Below are 13,528 nucleotides of genomic sequence, written 5' to 3' on the forward strand. Positions count from 1 at the left end.
ATTAAAACCTAAGGGATTAACATATCGATGATATGTGTCATACTTTGTCATCATAACATTTATGACATAACGTCACATATATGATGACATAACAACACATTAGTATTTCCTCCGTCGCCAAAACTTCGACCCTTTTGAATTGATTTCTCATTTATTAAGAAACTTAAATAAAAGGAAATAAAAACATATTGGAAAGATAAATTTATATGGGTTTTGTAAAAAAATAGAGTGATAAAGTATTAAAAATACATGAAAAAACAAAATTTTACATGGGGAAGCTAATTTTGCACAAATATTGTTATAAATTGGTGGGTATTTGATGCAAATGGGTCAATAATTTGGGGACTAAAAATAGGCCAAAAGGGTCGAAGTTTTGGGGACGGAGGAGTAACTTTTCATTAAGCATTATACGAGTATGTAATTCCTTACTTAATTGTAAAACAAATTCCACTACAACTCTCTTTCTATCCCCAACTAATTTTACCATTTTTATTTTATTATTTAAATTTAAGATATTGGTTTTAAAATATTATTTGAACTCAAGATAATTTTTTTCATTTTGTATTTAACATAATCCGGGCATTGCCCATTGCCTGAGTTCCAAACTAGTTGCTTATTATAGTGCAATTGAAATAGTCACTTGGTGAGTTAGTTACTAAAAAAAACCGACGGTAAAAAGAAAAAGAGCCAGCTGTTAGATGCTCTTACAAGATGACGACCTCTAATCCAATTTAAATACGACACGTGTACCAATTTAGCATCTCCAATTTATTTCTCCCATAAAAAAGTACACCGTATCTTACCATGAAACACATCGTATCATATCACACCCAAATTAAATAAATAAATAAAAATAAAAAAATTGAAAGAAAACGTCTCTGAGAGAAACTACCCGCCCTCCGCAAAAAAACACGAACCGTTCTTTCTCTCTCCTCAATCCCGCTTTTACTTTCTCTCTCTAAAATTACTCACTTTCTCTCTCTATTTTCTCCGCCCTTCCTTTCGACAGCGAAATCGAACTCTGAAGAAAAAACAAAATATTCCGCCCAAAAAAAATAAAAATCAAATCGAATCGAAACCCTAACCCTAAATCGCAAAACTTATCCTCTTATTCGTCTTCCTCTTCGCGTTAAATCTCTTCCTTTGATTTCATTCTTTGTCTTACTCTCTCTTCAATTTTTGTGGAAGGAATCTCGATTTTTTTTGTATTGTTATTGAGAAGGTGGCGAAAAATTAGGGTTAGGGTTAGGGTTTGTAGATGGAATTTCCGAGTGGTGGTGGAATTTGATGACCGATAATAGCCGATGTCAGGGACACGGGAAGATGATGGGTAGGGGAGCCGAAGGAGGCTGTGGAACGGAGGAGAAGCCGTGTCCGGTCAGTCGGAGTTCGCCGCCGGCGAGTTCTCCGGTGCCGGCGTCGGTGACTTCGACGGAAAAGTTGGAAGCTGTTAATTTAGGTGTAGACTTTTATTCGCAAGCTTTGAAGGCATTGTCGGAGCGGTCACCGTTTGATTCTGATGAGGTTTTGGCTAAAACTGTTGCCACACTCCCTAGTGGGTTGGCAGGTTTGTTGTCGAAACAGTCTGATAGTAAGAAGAAGCATAAGCGGCCACATTCGGAAACCAAGTCGTCATCTCGAAAAGGGTCTACTGAGAAGTCTAAGAACTCTGCGTTGTGGACTGAGCTGGAGGATTACTTTAGGGAGCTGACATTGCAAGATATTGAGAGGTTGCATCGATTCTCTACTTCATTTGATTCATTATTGGATAGTAGTAATTCACTCTTAAAAATTCCAGCTTTAGGAAATGGTTTTAGGAGTAGTAGTAATAATGATGATGATATCAAAAAGGTGGAAAATGGGCATGTTGATATTCCTGCAGCTGCTACGATTAAGGAGGAGGAAGAGGAGGTGGTTTTGGATGATGATGTTCCAATGCCAGATGCTGGAGGTTTGCAAGGTAAGGAGGAGGATGACAAAGATATTGATAGGCTGCCGGATGTTAAAATTGAGGATGGAAGTAGTGAAAGTTTGAATGTAGTTGAGAAAGGTCCATCGCTGGAGTATACTTTGCCGTCTTGTAGCAGCATAGAATGGGTTTTAGGTTCTAGGAACAGGGTATTGTTGACTACAACACGTCCTACAAAGAAAAGAAAGCTTTTAGGTTCGAATGCAGGGTTGGAAAGACTTATAGTTGCTCAACCTTGTCAAGGAAGCTCCAGTTTATGCCATGTTTGTAGTATGGGAGACTCAGGGGACCAATTGAACCAGTTAGTTTCTTGCAATTCATGTAAAGTTGTTGTTCACCAGAAGTGTTACGGGGTACAAGGAGAGATTGATGGTTCTTGGCTGTGTTCCTGGTGTAAAAACATTGTTGATGCTCAAGCTGGACCTGCCCCAGGAAGTGATAGACCATGTGTTTTTTGTCCAAAGACTGGAGGGGCTTTGAAACCTTTTCAGAATGCAGGGAGGGGAAACGACGACTCTGCTGAGTTTACTCACCTGTTTTGCAGTATTTGGATGCCAGAGGTTTACATAGATGACACCAGGCTGATGGAGCCAGTTTTATGTCAGGGAATGAAGGATGTTCGGGGGAAGTTAGTGTGTAATTTATGCAAATTGAAGCTCGGTTCATGTGTCCGATGCAGTGATGGTATGTTTAGTAGCTTGCTTAGTTATGTTGCTCTGTTACTGTTTCACTATAATGAAGCTTTTATAGAATGGTGTATGGAATCATTTTCAATGCAGATTTGTTATCGATGATTTGGTAAACCATATTGATGCAAAAATTATCTCATTCAATATATATCTACTTGAATTGGTGCCATATTATATAGTCTCAAGCCTAACTACCTTTTCAAGTAAATGTGGACCAAATAGAATCTTTTATGTAGATAGCTTGTATATTCACTCTGCCAAGCCTCAAAAAGACAAGAAAGTTGTATTTATATTTTTATCTAGCACCTAGTTCAACTATGCTCCTAATAGCTTACCTCATTCACCCTGTTTTCTTGTGCTGAATTTCTAGAGTTAGTATGTTAAATGAACAACTGTACAATGTATACTCATTGCTGGTGCTGTGCATTTATTTCCAGGACTGGTATGGTTTATGGCCACTTGTAGTATAAGTAAAGGCTTGCCTAGGCGATTAGATTTTGAGCATTGTTTCATTTGATAATATGGATTAAAAATTAAATTACAGGTGAACCTTTGTAATGCTGCAAATTAAATCTACACTTTGAGAGAGAGAACGTCATGCTAGCTATCTTCTATGTTTGACGCACTAAATCAAACTAATCTTTAAACAATTGTCATGCTTATTTGATTATGCGCATCAGCATTAATAAATCTTTATATCAAGTGGACAACATTTCAATTTTGTGTCTGAATGAGTTTTATGGGCTTGGAGACTTGGAATGAGAGGAGTGGTGACATAAACGTTAATGGTTCTTGTCTTTGTTGGCGTGCTTCTCAAAACTCTTCACATAGTGAAAGATTTATCTTTACTTGTGTGAGTGGCCTTTACTCGGAATTTAGGTTTTTGGCGCTTATACTTTTGGCTTCATGTAAAAGGCTTAGTTGTTGGATTAATTTATTATAATTTCCTTTCAATTCCTCAATTATACCATTAAATGTAATAGTTTGGTGAGCCTTTTGATGGATATTTAATGTTATGGAAACCTAGTATCCGGAGATTTTGTTTAATTTTTTCTGTTTGGTGGGTTGGCATTTATTGTGCCCTTGTCATTCTTTGGATTCTGTTTTCTGTTTGTTTACCGATCTTTTGTTTGTTTGACCTTGCTTACTTAATTTGTTCTTGTTTCTGATCAAATGCCTTATTACCAAAAATGAAAGCCTTTCAACAGTTGAATTGAGAATTGGATACTAAAAGCACAAGTGAGTTCTTTGGATGTACTTTGCTCTGTTTAGAGGGGAGGTTATCTTTGCTTTTTCATACTGAAAATTCATGCTGGTGACGTGGTGAGTGGTGAGCTAGGAGAGGTAGTAGAGAGCAAGGCTTGTATTATATTCTTGGATGCTTCTGTCTTTAATATCTATGCAATTTTATTCTCCACTAAGATCTTTTTTTTTTTTCGAGGCTTTTTTAGGGCTGGAATGTGCTTAATTTTTATTTTTTTATTTTATTTTTTATATCTAAACCAATTTTAGGGGATGGATGAATGAATGAATGCAATTATTTCTGTACCAAAGTTTTCATGCTTGGATACTATAAAATGTCTCCTGGTGAGGTATGCCTAAGCTGCATAAACTGTTGTAGGTTGGGTTATCTATTGTTTGGATTGTGCTGGTTTGAATTTTCCCAAGCATAATAGTTGCTTTCTATAGTGTGCATGCACTTCTATTGATTGGTAATCTAATCTGCAGTCTTACCATCATAGACATTTCCTGTCATAATGTTGTCTGTTGTATTCCAGTTTTACATTTTTGAAGGGGCAATTTATTGTGCAGGATCATGCAGAACTGCATTCCATCCTCTTTGTGCTAGGGAGGCAAAACATAAACTTGAGGTCTGGGGAAGGTTTGGCTGCGATGATGTAAGCAATTTTTACATTTGAATCTGGAATTGTAATATTTTGTCGATTAACTACAAGTCTCAGCCTATTTGATGATGGCTGAAACTGCTTTATTTTGTTGTCTTGACAGATTGAACTACGGGCTTTTTGTTCTAAACACTCTGGGAATTTTAATCCTGATGACAGTGTTGCCTTAGAGAGTCATGAACAGAATCATGCTGTTGGCAGTGATTTACTTGGTTCCTCAATTGAATCAGCTTCATTGCCGGAGAATAGAATAAAGAAACTCAAAATAGGCTGTAAAAATGGAGATAAAGTTACTTTACAAATCGGAGTAGCAGATGCTGATTCTAATAATTTGGGAGAAAGAGAGTGGCAGGACCAGGGACAAGATGCAAACTCCAATACAAATCTTGAATTAGGATCAGGTGATGGGGAGAAGTTAAGTGATATAGGCTTAGGAGGCGCATGTGAGGATGTCAAGACATCTCGCCTTCTTGATCTTGGCTTGGTTCTTAAGAAGGTGCGTGCTATTAGTTTCACTTTATTAGCACTCAGTTGGGGTTCTGTTTGTATTCCATAGATTTGTTGTAACATGTTTTTCCTTCCCTTTTTCAGCTAATAAATCGTGGAAAAGTTAGTTTGGAACACATTGCTTCTCAAATTGGCATTTCAGAGGATTCTTTGGCAGCAAGGCTCACTGTAATTTCCAGTTCTTTTTATATGACAATTTATGGATCAGATAGAATATGAATTTAGCTTAACATACATTGTCTATCTTCATTGCTATAAAGTTACACTTGTAATCAAATGCTCATTGTGTGTGACAATCAAATTGTTATTGCAGGATAATCAGTTAAGCCCTGAATTGTACTTCAAGCTATTAAAGTGGCTTAAAGGTCGTTCTTACCTGGATACCACAGCAAAGGACTGGAGAGAGAAACTTCGCTGCTTTATGCCATCAGAAGCTGAGTTAAATACTGATGACAGGACTGATGCTGTTACTTTGAGACACTTTGATATTTCAGATGATGTTCCTGTCAAGTCAGTTCCTCCTAGGAGGAGGACAGTTGGAAATATCAGAATTCTGAATGAGGACAAAGATGTATCCTTGTGCAATGATAAAAGACTGGGGAATGGTGCATCAACTAAGGAGGTAACAGAGCATGAAGATATGAATGATCATGAAAAACCGAGTAAAGATTCAATTTCAAATAGCATTGAAGAGGTGACATCTTGTATCATTTTGCTGTCAATTTCTCTGTGTTAAGTGTATTATCTGGTTTTGGTTTGGTTATTGATTTATTATATTATGGGTCGATTAAGTTAGCTTTTTTTTTTCTTTGCAACATTATTACTTTTTCTTTTTTTTCTTGTATCAAGATCCTATGATAAGCCTGCATCCTACTTTATGTAGTCTTATTGATGAAGACATTAGGGTTGTGAACTTGTGATCTGTGATGAAATTGCTATTTGATGTCATCTCTGCAAAGTGCAAACTAGTTTACACATTCAGAATGTTCAAGTGTTTTAGTAAGCATTTGGTGGGTCTATGTTTTGATATCCGAGCTTAAAAGTAGATGTGGGTGATACAATTTATACCCTCTTTTGTTCCAATTTAAATGTCACCCTTCATTTTATGGCATCGTCCCACTAATATTTACTCCCATATTGATTCTCTCTTTTCACCACCGAAAGTTAGGGCTCTACCCCTTCTCTTATTTAATTATTTCTTTTTCCCATTATCTCCTATCACATGTACTTATCTATTAATTTGATAAGCCCATAACAGTTTTTTGCTTACAAGTTTAGCTTGGCTCACAAATTGAATTGAGACAGATTACTGGATTGAGAGAAAAAGTAGATTGTAGGTAATTTCTATTGAGAGAGAATTAGATGTAAATTCCTGTGATTTAAGAGAGTGATTAAATGTATATTGAGAGAGAAAGTAGATTTGACTTCATGTAATTAAAGAGAGTTGGTAATTGTATATTGTGGAGAGAGAAATGAAAATGTGATTGGAGGTAGTCCTTTTCTTTTAATAGGAGTTCTTTAGTCAGAAGTTGGTAATGTAATTGGGAATATGACAAACAATATGAGGGTCAAATGAAGAGAGAGTGCCTGAGAGGACTATACTACGCAAAAGAATCGGTCAACACCTTTTGAAAGTTTGGTTCTTTACTGTGAAGGATGTTCTTTATAGGCATTAAAGTAAAGTTGTCGTCATAGTTGCCATCAGTTAAAATTGGTTTCCCACGTGCTTCCTGTCCAGATGTTTCGTGATCTCAATTTGTAAGTTTAAGGGAACGTGAAGAGACACTTGTTTTGTTTCTGTTCATCTTTTGGATTTGGTGGTACTCATTATTGATCTATAATTTTGTCGAAACTTTGAATTTGTTCAGCACTTTGATTATCACTTTTTTATGTTCAAAATTTGTGGTAACCTTTATGATTATAAGATTCAATGAGTGTATCGTTGTTGAAATTGGTTATGTTATCTTTTTGCAGATTATGGTTGTTGATGTTGAACGTCCAACAGTAGATGCTTCGCCTACATTTGATAGTATGTTGTTTCTTTTAAATGTAATTGTTAATTATACTCTAGTATATAAGTCAAAATTATTGAATAAGACCACTTGGTATAAGTAATTGTTTTCTGGTAAACTAGTTAGTCTATGTTCAGTATTTGTGTTTTCTCTATCTTGTTGCTCAAACTTTGGTTGCGTTAATCTTTATAAAAAATTTCTAGTAATTTATAAAATTGTTTGTGCTGTATGGATTGCCTGCTAGCTTTATGGCTCACACATATTGTTCAGGTACTATATTGAAACCAAACAGCCATTTTGATATTGATTATAATGGAGCAGAAGAGGGTACTTCTTCTGGAAAGAGTTCATTGTTGGATTTGGACCAGGATACTCCTTCCTGCTCTTCTGTTTATACATTTGGCTATTGTGATGGGTAAGCCTTTTTGTCAAACTATTAGTTTTCAGTTTTTCACATATATGTTCTCATGTCTCTTTGAGTTCATCTTACTAGAATATTTGTGCTTGTTATAGGCTTAGAATTTATTTTCCTCTTCATTGGGGTGAATTGTTTAGCAAATCTCATTTTACAATGCAGAACTAGTGAACCTGGAATCAATTCTTCTGTGCACCCTTACATCCAGAAGAAATTAGATGAAGTGCAAAGTTGGCTTAGTCGAAGAACTCCTGATATTAATGGTTGGGTTTCATTTTTCTGTCTGTGCTCAATTTCTGAAAGTAGGATGAATGTAAACTTTACTTGTATTTGTAGGTTGTATAGAACTGGAGTCTTTGGCTATGAAGCAGACTGTAAATGCTGAAAAGAAAGTTTCAGTATGTAATGGCGAGGGTGGGGAAAGAGAAGTGAAGGCTGATGAGATGGGTGTTTCTGACCTATCCCCGGAAAATGAATTGGAAGGAGAAATAATCTTTTTTCAGCAGCAATTGTTATGCAATACTGTTGCTCTGAAGCGTAAGAGTGGTCAGTTCCTTGTTCCAGTAGTATTCCTTCTAGTTTTGAGGGTGATTTGATGTCTGATTTATTGTTTCATCATTAACATTGTCTTCCGAGTCCTTTTTTGATTCTGCTTCCCAGTGTTTGTTTTCATTTTGTTAATTGCTGGGTCATTTAATTTGGTCATCATTTTGTGCAGATCAGCTAGTTTGCAAGATTGTCAATAGTTTGCCAAATGAAATGGATTCAGTAAGGAAGCGTAGATGGGATTCTGTTCATGTTAACCAGTACATATATGAGCTTAAAGAAGCAAGGAAGCAGGGTAGAAAGGAGAGAAGGCACAAGGAAGCCCAAGCTGTACTGGCTGCTGCCACTGCTGCTGCTGCTGCTTCGTCTAGAGTTTCATCTTTGAGGAAAGACATGGTTGATGAATCTTCACAGCAAGAGGTTTTAAATTACAAGCCATTCTATTTGTTGGTTGTCATGTAGTAGCCATTTTGCAGTATTCCCTTCACTCGTGTAATTATTGATGTCTTATCATTTGCCCTTTCAGAATCTATTGAAGGTGGAAAGTGGCAGGGTTCGTGGAAACCTATCATCACTGTCAGTTCCACGCACGAAGGTGTCCAACCCTACCTTGGATGCTCCCAAGGCAAAATCAGACGGATACTCTGACGTGTTTCAGTTTTCTTCCGGGACTCCAAAAGAACATCCAAAATCATGTGACATATGCAGACGCTCTGAGAGTTTACTGAATCCTATATTAGTGTGTTCTAGTTGTAAGGTATGCCTAATTTAAATCATATTTTACCTGTTGACTTGATTCTATTAATTTAATTGTTGTGACACCTTTCCTTTCCTTTTTTTTTTTTTTTTTTTTTTTTTTGGTTTTTTGGGGGGGTTTATCAGGTTGCAGTTCATTTAAATTGCTATCGCAGTGTCAAGGAATCTACCGGTCCCTGGTATTGCGAATTATGTGATGAATCATCTTTGTCCAAGGTTTCTAGAGCTACCGTTAATTCATGGGAGAATTCAAATCCTATCGAAGAATGTGGATTATGTGGGGCTTCAAATGGTGCGATTAGAAAATCAAGCAATGGTCAATGGGTCCATGCATACTGCGCTGAGGTAAAATATGAAAATTTTTGCTGTCATTTGCTTGTTTCTCTTACAAGGCTCTAATGGATTTCTGCTATTGCTATTTATCTGTGTAGTGGGTGTTTGATTCAACCTTCAGAAGAGGTCAGGTGTCTCCTGTTATAGGAATGGTATGTCTCCACTATTTGAATTCAGCTCTACTGACATCTTCCGTGTCTATGTTTTCTAATGGGTTTCCAGTGTTGTAGTTTTATATAAAAGGTTATTCCTTGTATTTGTTTTCTTTTAGCACTTGTTAAATTTGCAACTCTTTTGATGCCAGGAAACAGTGCCGAAGGGGAATGACGTGTGCTGTGTCTGTCATAAGAAATTTGGTGTCTGCATAAAGGTGAATGTCTATGAGTTTTTAATTTTTTATGGCACGCTAGGATTGCGAGTAATATATTAAATGGGTAATGAAGACAATATTGAGAATGATGATGTGTGGTAATAATTGATGAGGGTGGGATAACTACTAGGTCTACTACCCCCATTTTAGGGATGATATGTTACCCTAGTGTGATTTTAGGTAACCATTGACTCCAAAATTAGGGAAATAATTCCCTCATACCTCCCTTATACAATTACGACCTCATTCCTTCTAGAACCATCTTCTTCCACCCCTTTCTTTATTTTTGTCTTTCATTATCACCTTGATACATTATTTTCAATCAAAACATGCTCTTAAGTAGAAAAAATTGCTTTGACCTTTGCGGAGGCTGTTAAAAGCTGACTTTCCTTTCACACTTGCTGTGTAGTGCAATTATGGCAATTGTCAGTCTACATTCCACCCATCATGTGCCAGGTCTGCTGACTACTATATGTATACCAAATACATTGGTGGAGGCAAGATGCAGCATAAAGCTTATTGCAGTAAGCATAGTTTGGAGCAAAGAACAAAAGTAAAGTCTTAACTTTTATTTCTCAGTCTTTTCCATACTTGTTTTGCTCTTTAATGTTGTCGTGACTAGTTCCTCATGATTTGGTAATTAGGCTGAAACGCAGAAGCATGGTGTTGAAGACCTAAAAATTGTTAAGCAACATCGGGTGAGTGGGGGAAGTTTTTTGCATTGTTTATCGCATAAGCTCTTGTTGCTTGTTATGATATTGTCTATTCTCAACTGATTGGTTCCTGGAGATTTTGCAATTTTAGTAGTTTTTTTTTTTTTTTTTTTTTTTTTTTTTTTTTTTTTTTCTTGCTCTTATACACCATCTGTTGAACCTGTTAGATTTACCAGATTGCAGTTTCTCTCTCTTGTGTGGATGGACCTTGTCTTTTGCTCACTTAGCTCTTAGATCTTTCCTTGCAATTTGTTAAGTGGTTTGTGACATGATTTTTTTACCCCTATGTTGGTGGTTATTATTGCATGATGTCATTGTCAAAGGTCAATGATTTAGTCTCAACAGTTTAGAATTACTTGACAATTGAGTCTGTAAAGGACCTTGCAGATTCAATTTTATACAATGCGGCACTCCTTTCTCATTCTTGGAACACTTAATATTTGGTATTGCGATTGTAAATACCTGCACGTGATAACATAAACTTTTGATGTGTTTTATTTTCTCTGTTAGAATATCTGGTAGAATTTTTGGTAGCTGGTTCCTTTATTTTCTTTTTGTGGGCATGGAACAATGACTGCTGATTTTTTCATGCACATTTGTGTTTTGTACTTATCTCGATTGAAAAATGTTGCCTCAATGCATGTGAACTAGATCATTTTATTTTATAATCAAAGTAAATTTCTAAACGAAACTATTATGTTTGTTTTGGTCAGGTTGAGCTGGAAAAATTACGTCTCCTTTGTGAGAGGATTGTTAAACGGGAAAAGCTGAAGGTAATTGAGGAATGCACCTTTCTTTTTGTTTAGTATGCATGGCCTTTATGTTGCTTTGCATTTTTTTTTGTTGTTTTTGCCTGAGATTATTTTAGTAACTTGGATAGTAGTTGTATGGTTTTAAATGAATTGTGATCGTAGGTCCGGTTTTTCAAACTAAGTTAATTATCGTTGGATAGTGGGGTGTTACTGGTTTAATATCAGCCATTTCATGCAAGTAATTGGAATTTGGCATTTGCTGTCTCTTTTACTAGTTTTGCATGTGAATCTTGTTTATTTTGTTTGAGCTCTTTGAGATAGTCGATTATTTCTTTGATTTCTTTTTTTTTTTTTTTTTTTTTTTTTTGGTAAGAGGTAACCCGGGACTGTTTTATTTTGAGTTCCTGACCAGTTGTATGGATTGCAGCGAGAATTGGTTATTTGCAACCATGACGTTTTTGCTTCGAAACGAGATTCTTTGGTTTTCTCCATGCTTGTACACCGTCCCTTCTCATCTCATGAAAGTTCCGACTCGGCTACCACATCCCTTAAGGGGCATGTGGATGGTTCTAGGTCATGCAGCGATGCAATGCAAAGATCTGATGACATCACTGTTGATAGTGCATTATCAACAAAGCGGTGTATCAGGCTTCCGCGGTCTATAGATAATGATCAAAAAACTGAAGTTAGTTCAACATCACGCCATCATGTACCAAAGCCGCCAGACAGGGGTTCGTTTGCTGGGAAGCAAATTCCTGTTAGAGCAGCCTTGGCAAGTCGTGATTTCTCACAAAGCATGGATAATTCATTAAATTCCAGAAAGGTATTTAACCTGTTTTATTTTTTGTTGTACCAACTGTTCTTTCTCACTATAGGAGAGTTCTGTTAATTGGCTTACAACTACTTTAATAAGAAATGGTTAATGCTTTTAATATCTAATTTGTGGATATTCTGAATTTTGAAATCTCCTCTTTTATGTTAAAGCTGCATAATAATCTTTAGCATCGTAATCCTCCTCAAAACTCAAGCTATTTCTTTTGCCTAGTTAATTTTGTTTTAGACTGGTGTTTTTTTTTTTTTTTTTTTTTTTTTTTGGAAGACTTGGAGCCTAGGTGGTACTTTTTCGAGGAATTTGCTGTTATGTTTAATGTTTTATGTATCTATTTGATGCCTGTATGCAGCACCTTGAAACATTTGAGAAGGAGCTGGTTATGACTTCTGACCAAGCATCTTTGAAAAATAGGCGGTTACCAAAGGGATATATCTATGTTCCTATTGATTATCTCTCCAATGGGAAGCCGGTCAGGCATAATTCTGTTGAAAGAGAAGAAGTAGATGATTAGATTGGCAAGGTTTTTACTCCATGGCTTGTGCTTCTGGGTGAAATATCATGGTTTACACTGTTCTTGATGCTCATGTGGTTGCATTTGTCCTAGCATGAGCCTCAAATTGATGCCTGGATGAAGGTTTGGGCTCATCTCGTGACATGAAGTTCTCGTTTGTTTAGAGAAATTTTGGCATCATTTGTTGTATATTCGTTCTCAGAGCAATTGTACAGTGGGTGAGGGTTTGATCTTTGATTTGTCTTATGGGGCCGCAAGTGCTTCCTCCCTTGATATATCCTGATAGCAAGATGCTTCTTTTGCTTTGCCTTTGTAACTGTAAGCAAGCTAGAAGGGTACACCTGCTGTTAATGTTTTGTAAAGTTAGTGTATATATCCTTACAGTGTTCCGAAGTAATCGCTCGGACATCAGATCAATACAAAAATTAAATTATTTTTCTGACCACTGTTGATCGAGATCTGAGTAAATTTGTGTTTCTCTTTGCACCTGTATAGGTTTTTGTTTATTTATATTTTTATTAGATGCACTCTTTCCATCGATCTATGTGTGTCAGTTTTATCTTTGTGGAGCCTCAATCTTGATAAAATCAGCAAGGTAAGTTCAATCTTGGCATTCTAGCTAATTTGTGAATTTTCTTTACTGGCTTTATTCTACTTGTGATCTGAAGGCCCCTGTTGAATGGCGCAGACTTGGGAAAGGAGATGCTCAGTTGCTTCATGTATTTTACCTTTCATTTTTTTTGGAAGAGTGGTGCCCATGGTGGTGTTATTTTGAAGGTTTTGTATGAGATATATGTTACTATCAGTTCGAAGTACTTGCACAGAAACTGCTGTAGTTTCCTCGATCATTACAGTTTTCTGAGTAGCGGTTTCCTCGGATCATTACAGTTCTCTGAGTAGCTGGGGTTAGCTTCTGGTAAGAGATGTTTTAACTTTGAATCTTTCTATGTAGAAAATTGGTGCGACTCTGGTTTAGCTGTTTAGGAAATACCAGGAAGAGATTAAGTGGTGACTATCTCAAGATTTCGCTTATTAAATTCTCCCATTGCTTAATCCTGAGTTCACTTGTGTGAGCATTGCTTTGCTTTGGCTTTGGCTTTCTGAGTAATACAGAGTACTCTGGAAGATCAGGGTGCTCTCATATTCCTATGGAATGTTGCGTTCGTTTGGTTGTGTGATTTTCGGCTACTGTTATCACTTCTATATTTTGCTGTAGATT

The 13,528-nt window shown here is 36.5% G+C and overlaps 1 protein-coding gene across 1 annotated transcript; it reads left to right on the forward strand.

Annotated features, from left to right (window-relative positions):
- The first annotated feature begins 869 nt into the window (after positions 1 to 869).
- Positions 870 to 12,754, forward strand: LOC145586965 (uncharacterized). Its single transcript, XM_081643956.1, has 19 exons — positions 870 to 2,653; positions 4,471 to 4,556; positions 4,666 to 5,058; positions 5,154 to 5,237; positions 5,383 to 5,763; positions 7,044 to 7,098; positions 7,352 to 7,496; positions 7,659 to 7,759; positions 7,833 to 8,042; positions 8,215 to 8,462; positions 8,569 to 8,799; positions 8,925 to 9,143; positions 9,230 to 9,283; positions 9,436 to 9,501; positions 9,911 to 10,054; positions 10,146 to 10,199; positions 10,928 to 10,987; positions 11,394 to 11,789; positions 12,148 to 12,754. The coding sequence occupies exons 1-19, from the start codon at positions 1,288 to 1,290 to the stop codon at positions 12,307 to 12,309; spliced, it is 4,455 nt and encodes a 1,484-aa protein (XP_081500082.1). The 5' UTR covers positions 870 to 1,287; the 3' UTR covers positions 12,310 to 12,754.
- Positions 12,755 to 13,528: the final 774 nt, after the last annotated feature.

This window comes from Chenopodium album, chromosome 16 (genome assembly GCF_948465745.1).
Source record: "Chenopodium album chromosome 16, dcCheAlbu1.1, whole genome shotgun sequence".
Lineage (NCBI taxonomy): Eukaryota > Viridiplantae > Streptophyta > Magnoliopsida > Caryophyllales > Amaranthaceae > Chenopodium > Chenopodium album.